Here is a 17,193-nt window from a genome sequence, read left to right as displayed (position 1 = left end):
CGAAAGTGCCAGCCACCGACAACAATTCCAAGAAGCGCGAGACTTGGGCTGCGAGGACGGAGCCTGCATTCGTTGGACAGGGCCAATATACACTTTATTCAGAAAAAAAAAAACGGGACAATATAGCCGTTTCCATGAACATGTAGTATGTGCTGTGCTTGCGTCAAGCAAAGCCACAAGAAATAAAACAGATCACTTTGGCAGCCTCCGAGTGAAGACCGCCGGTCGCTCTCCGATCTCCACAATCGACCTGCATACTGCGATCATGTTGCGCGCCGCATTGACGTCGCGATTCCACACTGTCCGGCGAATGGTCATGGCCAGCGCGCGATAACATTGGGTAACAAAATATTCGATGAATGGTCAAAAACCCGGGTGTCCCGTTTTTTATTGGATTGCCTGTAATAGCCCCCGCTGCTGGCTGAAGATGATTCCAGCCTGTTCGGAACAAAACGGGAGAGAATCCAGCGCATTCTTTCGCAGTTCAGCTGCCGTCTGCTGCTGACTCGGGAACCTTGTCTTGAGACACAATACACTTTGGACCATCTGTGCATCTCTGTGGTTCCTCGAGGTCAGTGTCGTCGGATCGAACTCGTTGACTTTTGTGCATTATGGACCTCGGACATCGCTGGTATGTATTCAGGATCCAGGATCAAGCCGGGCAGGGCTCGGCCGGCTTCTTTGTCAGGACGGATGGTCCGAAGCACTGGCCGAGCATCCGCCCTGGCTTGGATCTGGCCAGTGACGTGCCGTGGCGCAGCCCTCGCGCACTCAATCTGCACCAAAACGGGTGGCCTGGGGCGGCGGGATATTCTTGGGCTCTCTCCGCCTTCCTGACCTCCCGTCGCCAGCGCATATCGATCAGGTGGGTGGGCCATGCTGGGCCATGCTGGGCAGCGCCGGGCGGCATCTGGCGCCTGTATATCGAGCCGTTTTCCGGCTGCTGGATCACTGGCTAGAGAAGGCGTACTGCGCTGCATCCAGATCTGTCGCTCCGCCGGCCATGCCGCATGACAACCTTGCTGATCGCTGATCGCTTCACAATCACCAGACTCACGCGATACCCAGCGTATCTACTTGAGGCTCCGGGATTAGCATTCGCCCAAGACTGGCAGAGCAGCGCCTCTGAACAGCCTATTCACAAACTGGAGCGTCGATTCAAGCAGCCGTTGGTCTGCCTCCCACTATGCCCGTCAATCGCGCGGCCGACGCCCCTCGGCATCGGTTTATTGCCGCTGTGAGCTTCGGCTCTCTTGTCGCAGCCGAGATCGCCCACTTTGCTAGCTACTGCATTGGCAGCGGAAGCCTGCCCGGGCTGGTCCCGCTCGGACTGTGGTTCACGGTGTGGCTAGTGTATGCCACCGTGATCTACCAAGCTCGTATCCCGCTACTGCACTTCAACCTGACCACCATCAGCTTGATGTACATTGGCATGGCGATCCTGACAATGAGCATTGCCGGCGTCACGGTAAGTCCCGCTCTCTACGGCGCTGCGCCGATTCCATCCCCACCCAGGATCTGATTGCGATCCAGTTGTCCCAACGACCGGATCATCCACGATCACGGCAGCCGCAAGCTCGACACATCGCCGGCGTTGCTTGCGTTAATCAGTGTTGATGTTGTGCCACAGAAATCCCGCTTCTGCTGGAGAGGCGAGGTCGAATTCGATGAGATGGTATCTCCGGCATGTAAGCAGCCCGATCGCCCCGTACTCGTGCGCATCTGCACGATTTCGATCGCATGGGATGTCCAACACTGCAATGGGATTCATAACAAGAGCCCTGACAAATCGCTCCCTCTGCTCGTGTGGCATATGTTCAGCTCCGTTCTCGATCCTTGGAACTGAGCACATCAAGGGACACCATCGAGTCAACCTGCTCAAGCCAACGCAGGCCAAGATGAACAAGGATAAGCACACCTTTTGTTTGACCAACGAGACAGGATACAACACCGCACGCATTCCCATCTTTGTCCGCGGCCAGGGCGATCCCTGGAGGGTAGATTACGAGGTCTATGGCCCCGACGGCTCGTTTGCGCTCCGCCAGGACGCCAAGCTCATCACAATCGACGAGCCCGCCATCAGCTCAGATAAAAAGACAAAAAAGGGCACGTATTACATCGAGGTCGATCGAGTCGGTGTCTACCGACTTCTCGAGATCCGTGAGGCCAGCGGGAATAAGGGCAAAGTCTACTTGTCCTTCGCGACTGTCGTCGAGTGTCCGTCGGCGGTGTGGTTCAACGTGGACCGCATCGATCCGCACCAATGCTACGGCAATGTCCTGGATTACAACGTCAAGGTGATCGGTGTCCCGCCGCTCACCGTGAGCTACGCCAGCCTCATCGGCCCCGAACACAAGATCCTGACCGTCGAGGGGCTGGACGTGCCTCCGGAACAGCAGCCCGGGGAGAACCAGACGGTCCCCGAAACCATCGAGGCCAAGATCCAACATGCCGTGGCCCTGTCCAAGCCCAAGGAGATCGTCATACCCATCGACATGAAGCTCAACAAAGAGCTTCCGCACTCCTTCAACATTCTCAACGTCACTGACGGATTTGGAAACACATATGTCTACAGCGACATTGACGGCGAAGTTGATGCCGCCAATGCTGCTGACATGCCCCTCGGGCGCCCGAATCGCACCTGCGTTGCCGGTCGGCGCATCCGGGATGCTTTTGACGTCGATGTGCATGGCGCCCCCAAGGCCCAGTTCATGGACTGTGCTTCCAACCTGCGGATCATCCCCGGAGTCCGCGACCAGGTCAATCTCAAAATCAAGCTCGAGGGCTCGGGCCCATGGACCTTGTCGTATGCTTCGACAGACTCGTACGACGCCATTTCCAAGATCCCCCCGGAGGACGAAATTGTCATAACTTCAACCTCGGATGTCGTCGTTGTCCCAGTGGCGCGCTCGGGTGTCTATGCACTGCGATCTATCCGTGACAAGTACTGTCCGGGCGACTTTGGCCGCGCCTCGGTCTGTATGATCGAGCAGACGGTGCCACCTGCAGCCGAAATCAGATCCGAAGCTATACTACACTCATGTATCGGCGAGGTCGGAGCGCTGGTCAATATCTCGCTGACGGGCCTGCCCCCGTTCTGGATCACCTATGAGCAAGTGTTCAACGGGATGCCCGAAGTCAAGCGCATCAGTATTCCAAACTCCCGCCACCAGATTGAGCTCAAGCCCTCGGTCCCTGGATCATACGAGTACCGGTTCCTTAAGGTAGCCCTGTCTGCTTGGCCGGTGCCAATCGCAATACTGTCGCTCTGGAACCGTCGAGCGTTGTTGACTCGAGGCTATGCAGCACTTACTGGCTGAGACCAGGATTCGCGGGCCGGCCTGGTACTGACAATCGAGTTTCTGAGGGGTGCGCTCGCTTTACCACATCATTGCCATTACATGTTGACCCGGTCTCTGTGCCTTCCAGGTTGGCGACCAAAATTACGAAGCCGGCGTGCCCATTGAGGATGCTGCTCCCATCACCCAGACCATCCATCCCCAATCCACAGTGGAGTTTGCTCCCGCCCAGCCTCAAAAGGTGAAAAAGTGCACTGGCGATATGGTCAAGGAAGAAATCGAGCTCACCCTGGGCGGCGAGGGCCCATGGAATATCGTATACGAAGTCATGTACGAGAACCAAAAGCAGCGCCACGAGCTCAAGGGTGTTCGCGATCGCCAAGCGTTCATCGGCCTCGGCAAGCTCGACAGCGCCGGCACCTACGTGATCGAGTTAGTCGAAATGGTCGACAAGAACAACTGCCCAGGTATCCTCAAGCCAAAGTACACGGTCTCGGTGGAGGTCTTGGGCCAGCGCCCAACGAGCTTCTTCAACTGCATGAAGCCCCTTCCTCTGCTTGAAGGCTCCACTGTCAAGATCCCCATTCAGAGCAACGGCGGCAGGTGCGCTTTTCGGCTGTCCTTCATTTGCTCATTTCGTGGAGCCTTTGTGTGTTGGGTGGTGGTGGTTTCTCACAGTCGACAAGCCACAGAGCTCGCTATTCCAGAGTCGCAGTCCTCGCTCTGCTTTAGGCATGCTGCTAACATTTTGCGTCCCTAATGGCATGTATGGATCCACAGAGGCTCTCCTTACACGGTTCGATATGCCCGACGAGATGCGCAGGACAAGATCTTCGAGGCCAAAGTGAAGCCGAGCTCGTTTATCGAGGTAATGGCTACCGTCGAGTATGCGCCCACTCGAGGGATTAGAGGCTGTAGCGGCAAACTCCCGTACGGAGCGTTTGTGGGCGAGGGCTAGTCCAGTGGTCCGGATGCGTGATGCCAGCGGAAGCGCCCCCCCCCCAGAGCACAGCACTCGACCCTCTATTCGCAGTCGTACTAACCCCATCTGTTTGTTCAGGTCGACACCCCCGGCGTTTGGGAGCTGCTCAGCGTCAAGGATGAGTACTGCAGTGGCGTTGTAATCAATCCTAAGGAGTGCTCCGGTACGTATAAGTTGACCCAGAACTGGTTGTGCTTGCCTTGGGGCACTTGATCTGCATGGTAGCCCGGCACCGGACGCTTTCCTGATTGCATTTGGCCCATCGTTGAATGCAGTTCAAACGGTCGAGAAGCCAAAGCTCCTGATTCCGGCCGACCAGTACAAGGCGGACGGCGCTGCACCCTATGTCCTCGATGCGGTTTGCCAGGGCGACAGCGATGCCATCGAGGTGACTTTATCCGGCAACCCACGCTTTGCTGTCCACTACAGCCATCAAAGTCCAGACCATTCCGACTGGGACCAGCTCTCGGCCGAGTTCATTACGCGCAACGGCCGCATCCGTCTTTCGACGGAAGCGTCGGGTCTTCACACCTACCAATTCACTGGCATCACCGACGACAACTACAAGCAAAAGATCCCAACCCTGCGCACCGATGGCGGCGAGCTTGTGCTCCAGCAACTCGTTCTTGACCGACCGCGGGTGACCTTCCCGGATGGCAAGGAAAAGGTGTTCCCGTTGATTGGAGGCGACAAGAACGCCGAGTTTGTAGAAATCGAGTTCTTTGGCCAGCCGCCGTTCAGCGCCGCATTTGAAATCCAGGAAGGTCGCAAGGTTCCATTTACGGACCGCATCGACGGCATTGAGACGCACAAATACCACTACCGGCCTCGCATCTTCGACAGTGCGGGCAAATACAAGATCCGGGCACTGGAGGTCGGAGACTCGACAAAGTGCGACAGCAAGCAGGAAGACTCGAGCTCGATCGAAGTCATCGTCTACAATATGGCCAAGATCCGACCATTCTCGTTGGAAGGTATCTGCCTGACCGAGTCCATTGTCTATTCGCTCGAAGGAACACCGCCATTCTGGATCCACTACAGCATCAACGATGGACCTGAATCGATCGTGGTCGCTCGCGACGATGTGCTGAAGCTCACCCCGACCGAGGCCGGCCGCCTGAAGATCATCAAGCTTTGCATACACGACGACAAAAGCTGCACCTTCCCGAACGACATTGTCCACGACATTTATCAAATCCCGACCGTTGTTATGACCGAGGGCGACACAGATCTCCGTGAAGGTGGGTTCGAATCCACGGCATTGTGGACATCCGCAGTGAATCTTTTGTGGGTCTCGCAAGAGAGCCTTGCTCAGCCTGTCGCCTCATGCTTGTCGCTTCTGCGCTTGTGGTCTCCCGTCCCCGCCCACTCTCGCTTCTGTTTGGGGCCTTCTACTGACGCTCACTCAAATGAATCCAGGCGACGAGGCGGAAATCCGCGTCAGCCTCACTGGCGTCCCACCGTATTCGTTCACATATACGGTCGACTCTTCCCAGGACTCGGTCACGATCGAGAGCGTCACGAACAGCTATGTAAGTTACGCTGTGGCGCACTTGCGAGCGCTTGCGAGCCCGGGCCGGAGCGGGCAGAGGTGCTGAACGACAAGACTGAGGCTTGCTGCACCAAGTGCCCAATCCGACTTCCGATGCGATTAGCTGGCTAACGCCCATTTCCATCATCCCTGTTGCGGCGCTCTCTAGTACGATATCATCACCACTCAGGGCGGCCTGTTCACTGTTGTCGATGTCAAGGACAAGTACTGCGGCGTTCGCAGGACAGCCCGAGGCGAGGAGACGATCTACTCCAACCGGCGATCGTACAGTGCTGCTGCTGGCAACGACACTTGACACATCAGCAAACGGGACACCTTCCATGTCAGCGTAATATGAGATGGCCCGCGTCTAGCAAAGCCATATGCAATGAAATCCCCAATCGACTTGCATGCAGTGACCATGCTCCAAACCCTCGTCCATTCCCATAACCAAAAACAATCTCACACACCACCCCACGGCCCAGTCCGGTGCGTCAGGGTGTGTCGGGCTGCGGCGGGCTGCGGCCGATGATGAAACTCACGGAGCTGGGTCCATTGGCCCCAAGGCACTTTTGGGCTAACCGAAGATCGCATACATTCAACGCCGCAGCCAGCCCAGGATGCGCCCTCGCCATCCAGACCGCAGGAGTGGGGGAGGGGCTGCTCTGCCTCTGCTCTGCCTCTGCTCTGCCTCTGCTCTGCCGCTGCTCAGCCACTTTGCTGCAGCCACTTATAGAGCCGGGCTCTCTGTCCCAGTCCCCGTTGCCATCATACCGCTGCCCTCATCCGTCATCTCGCCAATCATGTCTTTTGTTGTTCCTGACCTTGCCCAAACGGCCTCGCCCGCGATTGTTCGTCGAAAGGGAACATGGGCGCTTTGTCTACCCGGCGACTTCTTTGACCCCAGCCTCATTGAATCGGTTGTCCCGCCAGCGGCCATCGAGAACCGCATCCGCAGAGATGGATCAAGCGAGCATCACATCACGCTCATCGACCCCTCTGAACCCGAGCCCGCCGAGACTTTGCTTCTGCAATCCGCTCACGTTGCGCCTGGCGAGCTCATCGATCTCGGCATCGGCAAGGTGGTTCGTGGAGGTGAGCCCTGAGCGGACAGACAGACAGACGCCCGAACGGATAAGCTGCTGTGTCTGATGCTCACACATTGCCCTGACGCTGCTCGACGTGCGACTCTTTCGTCTACAGCATCGACGACGTGGTTCAAAATCATTTGCTGGCCACAGGGACAGCTCATCCGGTCGCAGCTTGGCTATACCCAGTGGAAGCACTTCCACGCTACCCTTGGCTTCCTGTCGTCCGATGTCCACGATGGCCCAGCAAAAGATTCCACCGCCCTTGCTCGAACGTCGATCCGGGATGCAGATGCTTATGCCAAAGCCGCCGTGCACGCCGTCCAGATGTCGTGGAAGGCGCTCTCCAAGGTCGGCTCGGTCCGGGCGAGCCTCGTTGACTTCTCGCTGGGGGTTCTGGAGTCTGCCTACGAAATCGGCCTTGCGGAGGAAACGAGCTATGATGTTCTGGCATGCCGGGCTTTCATTCATACACAGTCATCGAACCTCAGCCACGCCATCTCAGATGCACTGTGGCTCGTCGAAACTTGCCCCGCAAAGGCCCTCGGCTGGATTCGGGCAGGCGACTGCTTCTTCAAGCAGAAGCTGCCTCAGATCGCCAATCGGTTCTTCTGGAAGGTAGACCAAGCGAGGGGTGCTCTGGACATCAATGCCTGGCTCGGCATGGTGCACATTTGCCTGTGTAGCGCTCCTAGCTCTGCCGGTACTGCAATCGTCCAAGCTAACCCGCTCGATTCGATGCCTTCCTCCAGGCGGCACTTCTCTCCTCCAAAGACTCGGCTCACCACGAACATGCCGTGACTCGGCTCAAGGATTGCGCCCTTCGGGGCTGGATCTCGCTTGCCATCGTTGACCCACAGGCAATACCATATCTTGGACACACACGACTGTCCCAGATGACCAGTGCCGAGCAGAACAGCTATGCTGCGCTTCTCCCTGCTATCGTTCTGGATCTGCAAGGCCAAGAGTTCGACCTCGATGCTCAAGCGTCGCGCGAGCGCACCCTCGTCGACCTCGCCGGCAGCCGCGAGCCATACCACCTGCCTCGGTTCTTCAGCTGGATCGTGCCCCAGTTTCTCGCCGGGATGTCGACGCCAAAGAGTCGGGACGACATTGTCGCTCTCGAGGCCATTGGCATCCGCTATATCATAACCTTGACTGAAGAGACGCCGCTCCCAGTGTCGTGGTTCGAGGGCACAGCCGTCGTCAACTACTTTTGGCCGACGACAAACTACCACCCGCCGCACCTGGCTCAGGCCGAAGAGTTCATCCACACCGTTATCACCCATATCCACGGACCCCATCGAGGAGGAGTGCTTGTTCACTGTGGTGGCGGTAAGGGGCGGGCGGGCTCGCTGCTGGCCCTCTATCTCGCTCGCTATGGTACTCAGCTTCCTCCATCGCCGTGCTCGCTCTGCTCAGCATCGGGTGCCGTTGTTTGTGAAGATCCGGCATGTTGCTACGGCTCCGCACCAATTATGTCGGCCGAAATGGCGATCGCTCGTCTGCGGTACCTTCGCCCCGGAAGTATCGAAACCGACCGACAGGAGAGCTTTGTCCACGAGTATGTATCGCAGCTCTGGAAGCATGTCGGCCGCGGACTCCGCATCGAGCGGAGGGGTCTCAGCGACGCAGATCTGACTGTCCAGATCCAAGTACATGGATCTTCCGCGATCCCGGAACTAGTGGTGCTCGTCGGGCTCCCTGGGTGCGGCAAATCTTGGTTTGCGAAGAAGCTTCTCGAGTCATCGCCCCACTGGCACCACATCTCTCAAGACGAAAGCGGCAGCCGATCGGCCTGTGAGCGCGAAGTATCGAATCATGCCAAGCGCCTCGGCGCCCAGTGCCGGTTGATCATCGATCGATGCAACTCAACCCCCGAAGACCGCCGGGCGTGGCTTGACCTCACCTTCAACCCAAGACGCAGTGCTGTGGTCTACTTTGACGTCTCCAGTGCGGTCTGTATCGACCGAATTCATCACCGCTGGAACCACGCCACAGTCAAGCCACATCAAGCGCAAACTGTAGTCGGCCATTTCCAGAGCACCCTCGTCGCACCCTCCCTCAGTGAGGGGTTTTCCACAATGGCAGTTGTCAAGTCGTTTGCCGATGTCGAAGATCTGGTGCAACGCTGGTCCCAGTCTGCCTCGCTGCCGGGTAGCGCTGGATTGGCGGGCCAGGACTCGACAGAGGACACTAATACCCCTGTGTCCAGCATCAACGGATCGCATCGGCTGGAGAATTTTGTCAAATTCCCCCGAACCGAGCATCTGGTGAACCTTGGTGCCGGCTCAGTGGCTTGCGACGACATTGTCATGGATCCAAGGAGTATGGCACAGTTTCTCACGCTGTCACATTCCGAGGTTCTCACGATCGAAGAAAAGGTCGACGGCGCAAATCTCGGATTCCGGATCAGCCCGACCACGGGAGAAATCGAGTGCCAGAACCGGTCCCACTACGTCAACTCCAAGTCACATCCACAGTTCAAGGAGCTCCGGAACTGGATGTTCCAGCACGAGCACTCGCTGCGCAAGATCCTGTCCAGCGCCAATCTGATCCTCTTTGGCGAATGGATGTATGCCAAGCATTCGATCCACTATCTCAATCTGCCAGACTACTTCATCGCCTTTGACATTTACGACGTGGATGCCGGCACGTTCTATTCAAGAGACATGTTTCATCGGGCTTTGAGCAACACCACACTGCAGACAGCGCCTGTACTCGACTCGTTCAGCCACTCCACGCTCTCTCCGCAGGAGCTCTCTCGGGATTTGCTGACATACCTTAACCGCCAGTCAGGCTTTGCCCTCAATACCCGCATCGAAGGCATTGTTGTCCGCATCGATTGTGGCGACTGGCTGGTGAAACGAGCAAAGATCGTCCGACCAGACTTTATTTGCGGCAATGCACACTGGTCGTCCAGACAGATTCAAAAGAATGAACTGGGCCCGAGCAACTGAGATCGGTCGCGGAGCAACATGTTAAAGAACGCAGTTGCGATGTCGGTGCTGGAACGGCCGGGGCTGCCTTGGGACGGGACTGCGAGCATTACCCTTGCAGAAGATCGATATGCGTGATCCCATCCGTAACGAAACCGAACACTCTGGCTCCATTTAGAGTATGGAATAAAGCTGTTTCTCGATCTCAAGCGAAGTGCTTAGGGACTCGGTCTGCGTCATGAGAAGGCCCTGATCCCTTCCGATGTCGAACGTGACCGTGATTGGGGTGATACTCGTCACGGAGAATTGCCGGACCTGCTCGGTCGCCTCACCTGCCACAGCAGCACTTGCTACAGCAGCACTTGCCCAAAGGAGATGACGCATGCCACCGATGCTCCCTCAAGAGCAGCCGGCCGGACGAAGCCACTTTATCCCAAACGCTCGAGGCTCCCGAGCCAGGCTCCCACGCCCAGCAATCCGTGGACTTACGCATCACTGCCTACCGCTTGGATACCATGGCCTTCACCAACGACCAGCTCGCTGTGTTCCAAGGCGTCGCCGTTGTGTCCGGAAGCCTCTCGGTCATCGCGTGCTCATGCACGCTGGTATTCATCGCTATGCGGTGGAAGACGATCATGAACCGCTCGCTTCATCGCTTTGGGTTTTTCGTCATCGCATGCGATCTGGTGTGCTGCCTCAATATGGCAGTCGGAAAGTACGTCGGCGCTCGGTCTCGTGCTTGGCCTGAGGGCGGGAGGAGGTATCCCGACGATGACGAGTGACGGCGGGGACAAAGCATTTGGGGCATCGATGCGTCTCGGCACAGCCGATTAAGCTTATCACTATCTTTCCGATTTCATAGCATCCCAATAGGCATGCTCACATCCACAGCGATTCCTTGTCATATTCAAGCATCGCTGATTCAATTTTCCTCTTCGGCGGGGACATATCTGCTGCTGTGCCTGGGAATCCAGTCCTACCGGGTGATATTCTTGAACACGCCCATCGAGGCGCTCCGACGGAGCGAAAATTATTGTACGATTCATCGCACATCCCGACAGTCGGGCTCGGTTTGCTTGCACATTTGCATAACATCGCTTACCAAACATGCATTTCCGCTTAGATCATCTTGCGTCCTGGATGGCGCCTTTGGCGACGTCTCTTGGACTTTTGTTGGCTGGATCACCGCGCGGCACGCCGATATATGGGGCAAGTATCGGCGCAAGCTCCTTGCCAACAGCAGATGGCATGCAACATTTCGGCCCGAACCGCAATATCACACAGCGCCAGGACTGCTAACCCAATACCCCCTCCCGATCCGCCGCTCGCGCTTGCTGCTTTGTCTTCAACTAGTCGGCAACGCTGTGGTGCTGGATTAGCTCCGCATATACGGATTACAGAATCATATTCCTCTACGGCGGCCTGTGGCTGATCATCATCATCAACCTCCATATCTACATTGTCGTCGGACTGATGCTCTATTCAGGGCGACACGATACCTCGTCGGATCCTGTCCCGGCGGCCACACCGTCGTCTATCGGGCATGGCTATAACGATGTCTACGAGGCATATATTGGCAACGATGGCGAACACATGAGCTCTGGGATGAAGCACTACTCTATATGCTCCTCTCTGTACATGGTGGCCTTTCTCATCGCGTGGATCCCTCCAACTATCAATCGATTCCAGAATCTAGCCGATCCGGAGAATCCTGTTTTCCTGCTTGTGGTACTGCAGGCGGTAAGAAGGCGGGGAGTTGTGCCTGTGGGCGAGACGCACAATTTGAATGCCTTGGGTTTGCTCGATAGAAGGCCAGGTGCTAATCGCATCTCGTCCCCTCCGTGCACCCAGGCTTTCAATCCGTCGTGTGGATGGATCAAATGCTGCGTGCTCTTCTTTTATGAGTATTCGTGGAACCGGCGGCGGGCCGCCAAGTTTGAGATTACCAACTCGCAGCTCTATGTCGACCAGACATACCCTATAGACAAGTCCAACATGTGCTAGCATCCAGGCTCGTCCCAAACCTGTCAAGATGGCACGGAATGAACGGTGTCCGAGCCTCAGGCGGCAATTTGGTAGAAGAATGCTCATCTATGGTTAAGCTCATCGATAGCTCATACTCGTCAATCGGCGAATTTATGGGACCGCTGCAGAAACAGAGCGGAACAGAGCCGGTTGCGAGCCAGTCCAAATCCCATCGCAGCCACCACGACCTCGAGCCCAATGATCTACAGGCCGCATGGTCTCGACCACGGATTGATGGCCGACTCGGTTGGTAATCAAAGTGCTGTTGTTGCTTTGAGAATGCGATCTTGAATACATCCGCTCGACCCCCTGCAAACGATCGACTGACGCACCGAGATCACGTTCCGCGAGGCATTGGCATCTTGACGAGAGTGTGGAGCATTCGCTCGACTTGCTGGACAGACTCACATGGTGTGGGGAACCGAGGGTATGTGGCGGTGATGTGGCTGGTCACGCCAGTGACATCCGTCATATTCGTCTCTCCCTGCTCGTCTCTCCCCGCTCGTCCATCCATCCATCCATCCTCCCGTCCATCCTCCCATCCAGCCTCAATGCTTCTTGATATAACCGCAGTTGTTGCCAGCACGACCAGTCTCATCCGGTGCAGCACCGACGGTCCGCTCGGCGAACTGCTGCAAACTGCCCTCGGCCTTTTCGTCGTTGTCGAGTCCATCCCCGAGGGAAGACGAACCTGGACGTTCTTTGCCAACTCGGCCCTGGCGGTCGTCCAAGCCCTTGCTTTGTCGCCGCTGGATTCCCCGGCTGCAGCCGACCATCTCGATCGCATCCGCCTCTTTTTCACCACGGCCTCCGAGTTCGCCACCGAGGTCGACGCCCAGCCCCGGACGCTCGGGATCTTCAAGGGACAGAGGCTCCGGAAGCGCATCGTGCGGCTCTGCGGCGATCTGGATGCTCTCTGGACCAGTGCCTCTGGCGCTCTTTCTGTCGACTGCCCGCACAAGCCAACACAGGATGCCCTTCAGCAGGCCGTTCTTGCCGACGAAACCCGCGAACGGGAGGACCTCGACCGTATTGCCCAGCTCCTCAAACAGCACGACGCCACCGCCCTCGACCATGTCGGCATTCGGCTGGATCTGCCCGAGTGGCATGTCCGTGAGTGCACCGCCTCGCTCTTCCAGCTCGTCGACGATCCCTCGCTGCCCAGGCAGCTGGTCGACGGCACCGTCGCTCCGCTCCTCGAGCTGCTGCAGAGCCAGTCAGCCGTCGCCCGTTCGATGAAGAGAGAGGCATGGCGCATCCCCCGGAGTGCAATCGGCAAGTTCCCGCTGCATCCGTTCGCCAGCGGCGGTTTTGGCCAAGTCTACAAGACATCGTACTATGGCTCTGATGTGGCCGTCAAGCAGATCCTGGTCCACTGTGGCGAGAAGGAAATCGGCGACTTTCGCCGAGAAATCGGGATCTGGCACCGCCTCGGCCACCCGCATGTCCTGCCGCTCAGCGGAGCATGCGATACGGCCGAGAAGCCCTTCATGGTCTCTCCGTTCATGCCGAACGGAACGCTCCGCCACTACGTCTCGGGCCGCACCACCCGCTCGCTGGAAGACAAGCTCAGGCTGGTGTACCAAGTGGCCTCGGGCATGAGTTACCTCCACGGCAGCGGCGTCGTCCACGGCGACCTCAAGCCACTGAACATCCTCATCGACACCAGCTTCAATGCCGTCATCACCGACTTTGGAATGTCTCGCACCAAGCACACATCCGCCTCGAGCCGGGCCGCCTGCACGGACTCTGTCCAGGGTGGCACCCTCGACTACATGGCGCCAGAGATGCTCGACGACGAGCACGCCGTGGGATCATCCTACGCGACGGACATCTATGCCTTTGCCATCGTGCTCTACGAGGTCCTCAATGATGGCAGGAGCGTATGGCTCGCACGGGATGGCCAGGAACTGCGGCCTGCGGCAGTCGAGCGCCAAGTATGCCGCGGATCTCGCCCGCAGCGGCTCGACGGAATCCCAGACAGCCTGTGGTCTCTGATCGAGCGCTGCTGGCACCAGGATCCGGCACAGCGACCCAAGTTCAGCGAGATCCTGGCATCGCTCGAGCCATTCAAATCCACTCGGCCATCCATAGCCGCAATCTCGCAAGCCGGAATCTGTCCAGCGGGACTCGGCTATCGCTCAGAGCTATCTCTGAGCCAACTGGACGATGCCGTAGCTGACATTGTCGCTGGCTCCGCGTTCCAGGATCTCTGCTCCGTCTATCGCATTCCACGGCCGATTGTTGTCAAGGTGATCAAGAACGACGCCGACGCTTGCCTCCGGGCTGCCCAGCGCATCACGGATAGCAAGGCGGTCACGGATCCGTGCTGGGTTTTGGCTGCCCAGCTTTACAGGCAAAGTGCCGACGCCGGCAGCATCGAAGCCAGCTTCCAAATGGGATGGTTGCGCCTGGTCGGCCTCGGACTCGATCAGAGCGACGTTGACGCCTATGTGCATTGGGAAGATGTATACACCCGCAGCAACGACCCTGTGCTGAAGCCGATCGCCACTCTGATGCTTGGGTGGCTCCGGTTCCTGGGACGCGGAGTGGAGAAAGATAGGCACAAGGGTCTCCAGCTCATGCATGAAAGCACGACCAGCGAGTTTTCGATTGGCAAAGAGAGCCTGCAGGGATGGCAGGTTCCGGCCTCGATGACAGCGGCTGCAACAACGTTCTACAAGCTCTGCCTCCTCGGCTCGCCCCTCGATCCTCTATGCAAGTACCTCACCGACGTCTGCTCGTACCGAGGATTCGGAGCTGCCTCGGACGCCACCTGCATCGACGACATCATCCAGGCGGTGGTCGATTTCGAGTCCTCTGACGACAACAGCAGAGCCTCGACCTGGTACGGCTGGGGCATCGAGGAGAACAGCGCCGATGTCTGTGTCCGAGTCGGCAAGCTCCTGACCGAGGGCAAGCCCCTGACGGATCCGAGCTGGATCAAGGCTGCCAAGCTCTTCCAACGAGGGGCCGACGAGGGACACAGCGACGGCGGCTACCAAATGGGCTGGCTGCGCCATCTGGGCATTGCCGTCGACCAACGAGACGAAGAAGCGTTCGAGTACTGGCACGACACCTACCTGCTCTCGGCGGGTGCCGCCATCGGGGCTTTCGCCGGGCTTTTGGTGCAGCTGTGCTATATCACCGGCCGTGGAACGGAGCGAGACTGGTTCAAGGCGCTCCAGATCGAGCAGTCCCTCGACAGTGTCGCCGGCAACTCTGCACAGCACATCGAGTTCCATCGGTGGTGCGAACAGGGCTCTGCGACGGATCCCTTTTGCAAGCTTCTGCTGGGGCTGTGCTTCTACCACGGAATCGGGGTCGCTGAAGACCTGAGACAAGCCGCGGCGCTGTTCGAAGAGCAGGCGGGCCAAGGAGATGCTACGGCGCAAGCCTGGACGGCCGAATGCTACTTTTATGGCGACGGAGTTCGCTGCGACTACCAAAAGGCAGTGTCGTGGTATCTCCGGTCGGCGGAGAACGGGAGTCCGTGGGGCCAGTTCGAACTTGGGCTCTGCTACCACGTCGGCGCCGGCGTCCACCAGGACTCGGCTGAAGCCATCCAGTGGTATCGAAAGTCGGCCAAGCAGGGATATGACTTGGCAGCCTCGATTCTCGAGAACCTCGGTGACGATCCCTCTTCCTCGGCCACGGCATCGGCCTCACTCTCGACGGCACATGTCCAGTCTATCCCAAGACACGATACCATCGTTTCGATTCCAAGGGTCGGCTTGCCGTCGAACCAGCGCATGAAGATGCTTGGCGCAAAAGCAGGAGACGACACCGGCCGGAGCTCTGGCGGTGCTGAGGGCTCGGATCACGGGTGGGTGTACGTTCTCAATCTCGGCGGCAACGCATGATGCGGTCCATGCGCACTTTCCAGCAAATCCAATGGCACGCCGGAAATGTGGCCAGACAGCCACCAAACTGATCACTTCCCACGGAGAGACGAACGAGAGCGTGTGAGCCAGGTTTTGAGGAGCAGCTGGAGGCCGTGGAGTCTTTGCACAGGCGAGTGGCGCTGTGTGCATTGCTGTCGCCCACGATATGGGACACCTCGGTGTGAATATACCTCTGCCAGCACAATGAAACAAAGCGACACTCGCCCCTCCTGCTGAGCACTTGCAACTGAAGACCCTGAGTCGAATGCGCGGCACCCTGGCTGACCAGGAGGAGAAGCATCTCATTCAGGATCAAGGGAGTGTCCGGCTGCCAAACTCTCGCTGGTAGTGCGTATCCCCAGTAGCACGGGCTTCCTTTCTCGGTGTTTGTCCGAGGGACATCAATCCTGGCACGACCTTCCCAGTCACTTCATTCTTGCATCCTGCGATCTGGAACCCCCTGATCTGGAACCCCTGATCTGGTTCTGTGGGTCGTGGTTGGAATGCGGCTCCGTTGCCAGGGGCAGCCAAGCCACACGCCAGCCCACCGCTCAAAACCCGAGTCCGCTTCCCGTTGCAGCGAGATCTCGCTTTCCTGGGCCTCCGCCTGCTTGTGCAAGTGGTAAGTTTGCCTGCCACATTGACTCTCTCTCTAGTTTCAACCGAGCCGCTCGGCAGCCAGCTGATGACCAAATAATCTGCAATACCGAGGTCATTTTGGCTGTGGCAAGCAGGTCGAGACGGTTGGATATTTGGTTCGCCGCCCTCCCTGCAAAACTGCCCAGTCGCTATGAAGACTCACCAATACATTACACTTGATCTGATGGCTGACCAGTGTGCAGCGTCTTTTTACTTCCTGGTGTCCCCTGCTAACAGTCACATCCGTCTCACTCGCTGCTCTAGGTCCTTGGTATGCAACGATGGAGTGCGCAGAGGTTGGATCGAGCTGGACCAAGCTGGATCGAGCTGGATCGGGCTGACGGTGGTGGTCCTCGAGCGATGCATCGGACTGCATGGGTGCCAGAGAGGAGAGAATCGAGAGGAGATGGTGATGGTGATGGTGATGGTGATGGTGATGGTGATGGTGATGGCGATGGCGATGGCGATGGCGATGGCGATGGCGATGTTTCGCTCTCACCAAGCAGCCAAAGCTTGAACTCACGGGGTGGATGGTGTTGCTGTGGATGTCAATACAAACCTATATTCAAGCGAGTGCTGTCGTGGTGGCCATGCCAATTGCAGTTGGGTTTGTGGGCGAGCAGCGCTGTCAAACAGGACAGCCACACCAACACCAGCAACACCATTCCGCCGAATAACAACAACACCTATAACAACAACTGTAACATCACACCGGTCCGGGAGTGTTGTATTGGTGCACTCGCCACTGCACTCGCCACTGCAAGTCCATCCACTGCCGCTCCCATTGGCTGTGCTGATACCCTCTT

The 17,193-nt window shown here is 57.7% G+C and overlaps 4 protein-coding genes across 4 annotated transcripts; all 4 read left to right on the top strand.

Moving 5' to 3' along the window:
• The first annotated feature begins 825 nt into the window (after positions 1-825).
• BJ171DRAFT_603810 (uncharacterized protein) lies at positions 826-6,284 on the top strand. The gene is made up of 10 exons (XM_053115180.1): positions 826-865; positions 1,052-1,468; positions 1,631-1,688; positions 1,822-3,224; positions 3,430-3,902; positions 4,080-4,167; positions 4,360-4,444; positions 4,557-5,522; positions 5,701-5,813; positions 5,982-6,284. The coding sequence occupies exons 2-10, from the start codon at positions 1,187-1,189 to the stop codon at positions 6,126-6,128; spliced, it is 3,615 nt and encodes a 1,204-aa protein (XP_052962288.1). The 5' UTR covers positions 826-865; positions 1,052-1,186; the 3' UTR covers positions 6,129-6,284.
• Positions 6,285-6,472: 188 nt separating this feature from the next.
• BJ171DRAFT_528948 (uncharacterized protein) lies at positions 6,473-10,125 on the top strand. Its single transcript, XM_053112729.1, has 3 exons — positions 6,473-6,907; positions 7,016-7,518; positions 7,653-10,125. Exons 1-3 carry the CDS (start codon positions 6,616-6,618, stop codon positions 9,858-9,860), a joined length of 3,003 nt encoding a protein of 1,000 aa, XP_052962287.1. The 5' UTR covers positions 6,473-6,615; the 3' UTR covers positions 9,861-10,125.
• A 2-nt stretch (positions 10,126-10,127) lies between these two features.
• Positions 10,128-12,113, top strand: BJ171DRAFT_528946 (uncharacterized protein). The gene is made up of 5 exons (XM_053112728.1): positions 10,128-10,554; positions 10,702-10,874; positions 10,963-11,048; positions 11,193-11,579; positions 11,691-12,113. Exons 1-5 carry the CDS (start codon positions 10,355-10,357, stop codon positions 11,841-11,843), a joined length of 999 nt encoding a protein of 332 aa, XP_052962286.1. The 5' UTR covers positions 10,128-10,354; the 3' UTR covers positions 11,844-12,113.
• A 195-nt stretch (positions 12,114-12,308) lies between these two features.
• On the top strand, positions 12,309-15,997 carry BJ171DRAFT_528945 (uncharacterized protein). The gene has a single exon (XM_053112727.1). It carries the CDS (start codon positions 12,416-12,418, stop codon positions 15,725-15,727), a length of 3,312 nt encoding a protein of 1,103 aa, XP_052962285.1. The 5' UTR covers positions 12,309-12,415; the 3' UTR covers positions 15,728-15,997.
• Positions 15,998-17,193: the final 1,196 nt, after the last annotated feature.

This window comes from Polychytrium aggregatum, assembly GCF_025602895.1.
Source record: "Polychytrium aggregatum strain JEL109 chromosome Unknown BJ171scaffold_68, whole genome shotgun sequence".
NCBI lineage: Eukaryota > Fungi > Chytridiomycota > Chytridiomycetes > Polychytriales > Polychytrium > Polychytrium aggregatum.
This window is presented reverse-complemented; position numbering and strand designations above follow the sequence as displayed.

Coding starts and splice junctions, on each gene's coding strand:
- BJ171DRAFT_603810 (XM_053115180.1), top strand. CDS start 1,187: ATGCCCGTCAATCGCGCGGCCGACGCCCCTCGGCATCGGTTTATTGCC. Junction 3,903..4,079: donor ATTCAGAGCAACGGCGGCAG/GTGCGCTTTTCG, acceptor ATGGATCCACAG/AGGCTCTCCTTACACGGTTC. Junction 5,814..5,981: donor AGAGCGTCACGAACAGCTAT/GTAAGTTACGCT, acceptor GGCGCTCTCTAG/TACGATATCATCACCACTCA.
- BJ171DRAFT_528948 (XM_053112729.1), top strand. CDS start 6,616: ATGTCTTTTGTTGTTCCTGACCTTGCCCAAACGGCCTCGCCCGCGATT. Junction 6,908..7,015: donor CGGCAAGGTGGTTCGTGGAG/GTGAGCCCTGAG, acceptor TTTCGTCTACAG/CATCGACGACGTGGTTCAAA. Junction 7,519..7,652: donor CCAATCGGTTCTTCTGGAAG/GTAGACCAAGCG, acceptor GCCTTCCTCCAG/GCGGCACTTCTCTCCTCCAA.
- BJ171DRAFT_528946 (XM_053112728.1), top strand. CDS start 10,355: ATGGCCTTCACCAACGACCAGCTCGCTGTGTTCCAAGGCGTCGCCGTT. Junction 10,875..10,962: donor CCGACGGAGCGAAAATTATT/GTACGATTCATC, acceptor ATTTCCGCTTAG/ATCATCTTGCGTCCTGGATG. Junction 11,049..11,192: donor GCGGCACGCCGATATATGGG/GCAAGTATCGGC, acceptor GTCTTCAACTAG/TCGGCAACGCTGTGGTGCTG.
- BJ171DRAFT_528945 (XM_053112727.1), top strand. CDS start 12,416: ATGCTTCTTGATATAACCGCAGTTGTTGCCAGCACGACCAGTCTCATC.